The following is a 7,921-nucleotide window of genomic DNA, read 5'->3' as shown; positions in this document are numbered from 1 at the left end:
TCCCCATGAGATCTGAGTAGTTTTCTCTGTCTTTCTCCTTATCTTGAGATTTGTGAAATGGTGATTTGAATTGGTGGAGCCATGAAAATGTTTAAGAAATTGTGATGATCTTTTCACTTTGATCTTAATTTATTTTCAATCTGGCCATTTGATTTGTTAAAATAAGTTGAGTTTTATAACTAAAGTGAAGATTACATCCAAGATTTAGGGAGGTCAAAGTCCTTGGAGGTTGGGTGCAAATGAAAAAAGAAATAAAATTATTGGGCGTAGAATTGGAGATTTTAGAGTGGCAGACTAAAATCCCGCCCAAAGGTGGGAGGGGTTTCCCCCCCGCCCTAGCCGCAGATTCAGTAAACAAGCATCGGATTAGTCAATCTTCTTTGTGCCTGGACCAAAGGATAAAGAATATGTATGCTCCTATTTGGCACAATATAATTTAAACTAATTCACTTTATCCATTCACTATAATTTCTTGGCTAGGAGAAGGATGCTCTCTTATATTTTGAATATCACATTTGAACCTTCATTAGTATAATTAGTCATTTAATAGTTATTAAAATTACATATTTATTTTAATTTCTTATTAGTGACAGATAAGCGAATTGAACTTCATTATTGTGATTAAAGTATTACTTTTCTAAAATCTTAGTTCATAGTTCTAATCTTACTCTCTGTGGGATCAATATCTAAGACTCCATTAGAGCCCTATATTACTTGAGCGATACGTATACTTGCGTTGATAACTGTGACTTTATAATTATTAAATATTTATTACGTCCATATTTATTGAATCTATAACTGTTATTAAGTTTTGGTACAGTTGCTGAGGGATTAAATCTTTTAGCAGTGGTATTAAATACTTATATTTTAAGCATATATAAAGTCGCGGTCAATTATGCACTAGGGGTTCCTCTCGAGGGTGGTCATGTGTTTCATGTTGAGCACATTCCCCTCTTGGGCTGGGGGATGCCGACAAGGCTACAATTGTTCTGAGTACTTCTGCAAACTTTCCCAATATCTGATTAGTGATCTAATTTCTCTGGCCCTGCGGTCCTTGTTGGAAGAATTCTGCCATGAACTCTCTCGTGCATCCCACTTATAATATGTTTCTCTGACTGGTTTCTCATTGCTGTTGCTGTTGGTGTGCTTCTGTTCTTGTTGATGACATGGTTCTATGCTCACCGCATTGGACAGAATGTTGAATCCAAAAGTATACTAGAATAACACCCAAAGAATAGAGCGTGGCAGAAGAACTAATTGTATAAAACTGTGAAATGTGTAACTTTTTACTACAAAATGACCCATATTTATAGATATAAGGGGTACGAATGTTACAATTTCAGATTTGCTCTCTAATCTTTAGCTTTTGAGGGGCTACTTTAGTTAATTACAGTAGAAATACAATAAGATATGAAAATAGGTCACCCGACTGATATTGATTCTGTCGATTGTCCTGCTCAATCGGTCCACCGAATTCGGGTTGTGTGTCAGGAGAGTCGATACTTAATTGTTCATCTTGAGTCGTCGACCATTTGCACTGTTTTTGAATGACCTCCAGGCCTTCGGGTTGTTGACCAATCAGATTGTTCATTGCATGGTCGATCGTTCTATTTTCGAGCGATCTACTACTTCTCTTTGATGGTTTGTTTTTTTGAGATCCATGTTTTGTTATGTGATGGTCGTTCGACCCTGCAATGATTATCTTGGGTCCTGGCCATCAGATTGCTTTCAGATTCGGGCCCTCTTATTTTTAGTTTACAGTTTGTAAGTGCTCCCTACTTGGTGAGGGCTGTGCAAGTTAGACCCCAATAAGTTAGTCTCGCTTGGACAATAAGAACGGCTACAGCTGACCTTTTCTTCCACAGAGCAATCCTGCACGCCCTTTTCTGCCCCCTCCGCCTTCTATTCTTACACCTCTGTTTTACCCGCAGTTGGATACTGGACATGACGGAATCATCAGCGCTCGTTTTCTTGTCAAGCTTCCATCTTCCACCGTGTCACTGCGGGCCGGCAGATCCTTTTTCGTCGAAGCTCACATTCAGCTCTTTATCATCGTTTTCTGTTCGCTCTCGTTCTCTTCACGCTGTCCGATGTCGATCTGGGGATTCCGGCGAAGGCGGCTACATCGGGGGTGACCCTTATGGCCCGTATCCATGGGAAGCATCCACCCCTTCCGATGAACCGAGTAAATCCATCCCATTAGCTTCCGTTGTTAATCAACAAGGTTTCTGTTGATATGCTTTAATACTGCGATGCTGGAGATAGATTTTGTAGCGAGTAATTGGTTCGAGATAGATTTCGGTTAATGTTTGGAGTGTCCAATAGAAATATATGTTGGTTTTTGGAATTGTTTTGGTTAGAAAATTCCAATTGTTATATTTTGTGAAGGGATGGGGGTCTTATTGCAAGGATCTGAGGAAACAAGATAATTTGATTTGTGAAATTTCTGCGGTGAATATTGTGAGCTTACTTATTAAACTTTTCATCACTGTCGCTTGTGCCTTTATCAGTAATAGCTTCATTGAGTTACCTTTAATTGCGTGATGTTAGTCGGATTTATGACTGTATATTTTCATCTTAAAACATCACTTCCGCGCCTTCAATAATAGATAGGATAATATCTGCCTTACGGAATTGTTATTTTGGATGATTAATAAAATGTTGATCTAATAATGTAAACAAAATGGTATCGTGAATGCATATCTAGAAAGCTGATATATAATTATAGTTTTCAATTAGCATGTATTTAAACCAATATTCATTTTACTTTAGATACTTGTCGTTGTTTGTTTGAGTTGCTAAATGAGAGAAAAACTAAAAATTTTAAATGATGGAATTCTCCCAAAGAGAGAGAAAAAGATGAATTTGTTGAAAATAAGATAGATACTGAACAGTATTATTTGTGTATGGGAATTGTATTTTGTGTCGTGCTGAATTTGAGAGTTGCTGTCCTCTTTCTTTTTGACCTCTTGCATTCACATGTTCAAGTTAATTTAAGTTATGGTCTTATGATGGTGATATTGTTCTAGTGTTGATCATAGCAAAGGCTTGAGGAAGTTTCATTTTACAAAAGATAGCATTCAAGGTCCACTTTTCCATAGATTTTTTTTGCGACGATTTTCATCTACCATGAATGAATTATGTGAGCCCCTAATTTGACCTGTGTCCCATGTGGTTTGCCTAAAAGTAGGATGGCAATGTAATTAAATGTATGGTTTGGTTACCACATGGGTTGACATAGATATTATAATATAAACCTGATTGACTATTTTAAGTACTGGTTGCTTCAGAACTTAGAATCTGTAGGAATGAATTTAAAAATTAGTGTTAAAATGTAATAAAGTTGCAACAGTATTGTTTAAATTGAAAGCAAGGCTAAATATGAAAGTTTTTAATCATATGCCATGCATTTAATTTTGTTATACTAGTCTTGTTGGTGCGAAGTAGACATAATAACATTTTCTTTACCTTTAAATTTAGATAGAAGGATCTATTAAGCCTTGAAATAAGCTCTTATTTTTTAGACTTTGTTGAAGCTAAGTAATCCATCTTCTATTCCAATGCTTCCGATGCAAGTTTTCTAAAGGTACTTATCATGAATTTTCAATTTGCCCTTTATTTTTAATCAACAATTTTGGGATATATATTCATATCTGTATCTTCTGTCTAAAAAATGTTATGGGTGCTCATGCATACATTTGATTGGTGTGTTTGCTCTTTTTTTTTCTATTATCATTATCTGGATACCATATCTGATACTAGCTGTATTTCAGTTCTCATTTTATTCTTAATTTAATTTACTGACCACATTTGTTTTCCAAAAATGAAATTCTGACATTTTTATAAACATTGCAGCTTTCCAATGGATTCCTGAAGATAAATTTACTCTTTTTACCTCTGAAGGACTTGTTCATATTGGGGGTTCACTTGTTCCTCGTCACTTTCCAATTTCAGATGTAATTACATAAAGTTTGTCGTCATTCTTACTTGATCTCAATGCCATTGCTGGACCTTTTTTTGATTAGTGAATGTGCCACCAATGCTAGTTTGCAGCTTTTTTCTTTGTATGTTTGACATGCCGTTGTTTTTTGGTTACTAACCAGATATAGCTATTTATTATAAGTTTCTGAAGCTTAACCCGTAGCATCGATTCTTCGCTGATAGGAACATGTTGCTATGACATATTGTTAGTCTTAGATACTTCTGTTACCTTTCTGAACTATGAACAATGTTTTCTAGTTCTAAATTTCATGCTCTGCATCTAATTCTATCCGTATAATTTTATAACTTTTGTTTGCATTCTAGTTACCCCTTATAACATGTTAAGATGTTTGGTTTAATAATGGTTTGCAGTTCATTTATACTTGTGAAAGTTTTGTTGTGCATTTTCATATGCACGCAATAAAATTTTCTTCTCTTTGATAGCTCAATTTGAGAATTGTTTTTTTTTAACCCTTTGCCTCCTGTAAATAATCTATGAAGGTCCGTTTATCACACTTGTTGCATTTTTTCCATTTTTCATGATGTTGAAATTTTCTGAAATGTAATGGAACAAGTTGTTCAGCAATTGCATTTATGATAAGCTTCTTATTCACCCCTGACAGCTTTTTCAATTGCAATTTACAAGTGTAATGGATACAACGAAATAAATATTCTTGGTGTTCCAAAATTTCTCGTTTGTGAAAAATCATGTTTATTTCTGGTTATATTTTTTTATAATCTTTATCTTTTGAGCAGAAAAGACAATCGAGGTCAAAGGCTTCTCAAAGGTCCCAGCGGTTTCAAGAGAGTTATTATATGGATCCTAACCAAGCCCTTTGTCTCGGTGCTCTCTTTGATATTGCAGCCACAAATGTTAGTGGACACTTATTATTTTAATTACTTAAAGTTTCTTTTCCTTTAGAGCTTATGCTCTGTTAAAATGTGTGTTAGGGACTTGACATGGGAAGAAGACTATGCATCTTTGGTTTTTGCCGTTCCATTGAGATGCTAAGTGATGTTGTAGAAGACATTGTCTTGGAACATGGTGGCGAGGTACTTGGCCTGATAGTTGATACGTTTGTTTCATGTTTGCTTGGATATGAACCATATTATACTAGATTGTTATTTTTATTTCATGTAAAAAAAGCAATCCATTATTTACCATTTCCAATTTCTTTCGGAACACCCTAAATCAGCTACTCAGATATAAGTATTGAGATTTATTTATGTAATTGTGCACTCATTATGTCATCAATATCAAAACCTTTGCATTCTACTTGATGCTCTGGATATTCCAAAAATTTGTGTGATTTTTTTTTTTCAGTCCTTTAGATTTAAATGTTTGCTGGAGGCCAAGTGTTAGTGAACTGCTACTCAGATATAAGTATCGAGATTTATTTATGTAATTGTGCACTCATTATGTCATCAATATCAAAACCTTTGCATTCTACTTGATGCTCTGGATATTCCAAAAATTTGTGTGATTTTTTTTTTCAGTCCTTAAGATTTAAATGTTTGCTGGAGGCCAAGTGTTAGTGAACTGCTAGTTTGCGATTTTATTCTGAAAAGTAATGTTTTGAACACCCTAACTCTTCCAAATACTTAGTTTAGAAGATCAAATGGACGTAGCAAATAGTAATACTATCCTTGATTTGTATTATTGTCAGCATCAAGAATGTTTTTTTTATTAGGCAATGTTTAATGGGCAAAATGCCTTCTATTTGTAGCTCAGTGAACAGGCTATCTCAGAAAGTTCATCATCATAATCATCATTTTAGCCTTATCCTAGTTAATTAGATGTCTTTTTTTATTCTCATTTCTTATAAATGTTGTTTTGATATGTAAACCTAAAACAAAAATCTTGCATATTTTTTATTCATAAAATTTTTTTTATGGTCACTTTCTCTGTTATCTTTTTATTATAATTTTATGACCTTTTATATTTTTTGCCCTCCTGGTACACTTGGTCAAACCAACAAAGGCTTTTGTTTTAAGCATAAAATAATTTTGATAATAGCATATTGATGATGTTTTGGAGGTTGCCTATTTTCAGCAGAACATTTAAGTTTGAGAGAAATGAAGTGAAAATAAGAAGTCCGCCAAAACCTAAATCAATGGTTCTAGATGCATAACCAGACCCTTGGAATGTTGGGGTTCATTTCATTTCTTTCACCTTCTTTCAGTCCAATTAAAACCTTATGAAACGTGGACATCTAACATTGAAAAAGGAATGATTTCTGTTATGGCTGGATTACATGCAGATCATTGTTTTTGCGGTGCCCTGTTTTGCAGAAGCATTTAAAATGTTTTTGAATGCTATTAATTTAACTGCAATGAAATAAAATTTTCAGATGTGGTGCCTACTTTCATGAGAGCATTTGCGCTGTTTTTCGATATGGTGCCTACTTTCAGTAGAACATATAAGGTGTTTTTGGATGCTAGGAATTTGAATGAAATGAAATGCAAATAAAAAAATGGTAAAAAAAATTTAAATAGCTCTGAATCCATGAGCAACCTATAAATTTTAGATCTTATTTCATTTCCCTTTTATTTTGTTTCAATCCAATCCTAATCTTGGCGCTTTGGGCTTTTTAACATCAATAAAATTGATTTCTATTCTGGCTAGAATCAAGTTTTTTTATTATTTTTATTATTATTTTTTTTTTTCCAAATTCTCTTCATTGTCATTATCTATTAGGTACGAAAGCTTGCTAAGAACAAAAATAAACAATGATTGACAAATCATAAGATAAATGAAGACATTTTTTTTTTATTTTTTTATTATGAGAGTAATTCTTTGATATTTATGATCATGCAAATTTAATGATGTTGATCAGGATTCCAAACAAAGATGGGGTGATGAAATTTTAGTAAAAAACAACGGCGATCAACAAAAGAGTGGAAAAGACTACATTTTTTTATCAGTAACTACTTTTAGGTTATTTTTCAAATTATAACATTTCTTGAAACTTTCCTGAGTTGGAGCTTTTTAAACCCTCAGGGTTTATAGCCCCATCAAGCGTGGAGTTGGATTTGATTCAATAAACAAAGTCGAGGCTTCAGCAAACTCCTCTAATCTTTAACATCAATATTATCCCAACTATCAGATGATTATATATATGAAGCTAACCATTATTATTTTTCTTCCTAATGATGATCTTAGTCTTTGTTTCTCTGAATCTGAACAAGTACCCACTCCAACATCTTGTGGTATTATGCAGGTTGTTACAGCAGAAAAGGCTAGCAAGGAAGGTTTGCAAGAGAAATTGACCATGACTGTTGCAGTGCCGTTGCTCTGGGGAGTTCCTCCAGCTTCAGAGACCCTGCGTTTTGCAATCCGTAGTGGCGGAGGCATAGTGGAAAAGTTCTATTGGCAATGGGATTTCATGTAAAGAAACTGATGGAAACAATTTGTTCTTACTGTAAAAGATTTTCTGCTGCTACTGGGTTGGTGGCCTAATCCATTTATCATGTTGTATTTTTTATGTAAATGTAACATTTGTCCTTGTAAAGAATGTTGTATATCTGATAGTTTTGTTGTTTCAATTCATCTGCCCTGCTTCTCAAAGGAATCAAGGTTGATGCGTCAATGAAAAAAAAACAAGTTAATCACAATTCAATGAATTTGAGCCGATTGTTATGATTTGATTAAATGTGATGCTTTCAATTTCAAATATAAATATGATCATGCTTGTGAATGAAAATTTCAATTATAAATTTGATCATGATTATAATGAAGATCCCATCTCCTTCCTTGGGCAATATGATAATTTATTTCATTTTATATGTATTGGCATCATGGTTAGAGGGATAGGAGCAGAAATCAACATGAAATTATAACCCTCTAGCTCGCTTTTCCGAAATATTCATCTTTTAAAGGGGCTTGAATGCATCCCTTGGTTATTTCTCATAATTCTCGGCCTATGAAGCATCCCTCATA

At 34.0% G+C, this 7,921-nt stretch overlaps 1 protein-coding gene across 1 annotated transcript; it reads left to right on the top strand.

Moving 5' to 3' along the window:
• Window positions 1-1,809: 1,809 nt before the first annotated feature.
• LOC110038813 lies at window positions 1,810-7,527 on the top strand. The gene is made up of 5 exons (XM_020743721.1): window positions 1,810-2,224; window positions 3,856-3,956; window positions 4,738-4,854; window positions 4,933-5,034; window positions 7,203-7,527. The coding sequence occupies exons 1-5, from the start codon at window positions 1,945-1,947 to the stop codon at window positions 7,371-7,373; spliced, it is 771 nt and encodes a 256-aa protein (XP_020599380.1). The 5' UTR covers window positions 1,810-1,944; the 3' UTR covers window positions 7,374-7,527.
• Window positions 7,528-7,921: the final 394 nt, after the last annotated feature.

Source organism: Phalaenopsis equestris, unplaced genomic scaffold (genome assembly GCF_001263595.1).
Source record: "Phalaenopsis equestris unplaced genomic scaffold, ASM126359v1 Scaffold233972, whole genome shotgun sequence".
In the NCBI taxonomy this organism is placed as follows: Eukaryota; Viridiplantae; Streptophyta; class Magnoliopsida; order Asparagales; family Orchidaceae; genus Phalaenopsis; species Phalaenopsis equestris.
This window is presented reverse-complemented; position numbering and strand designations above follow the sequence as displayed.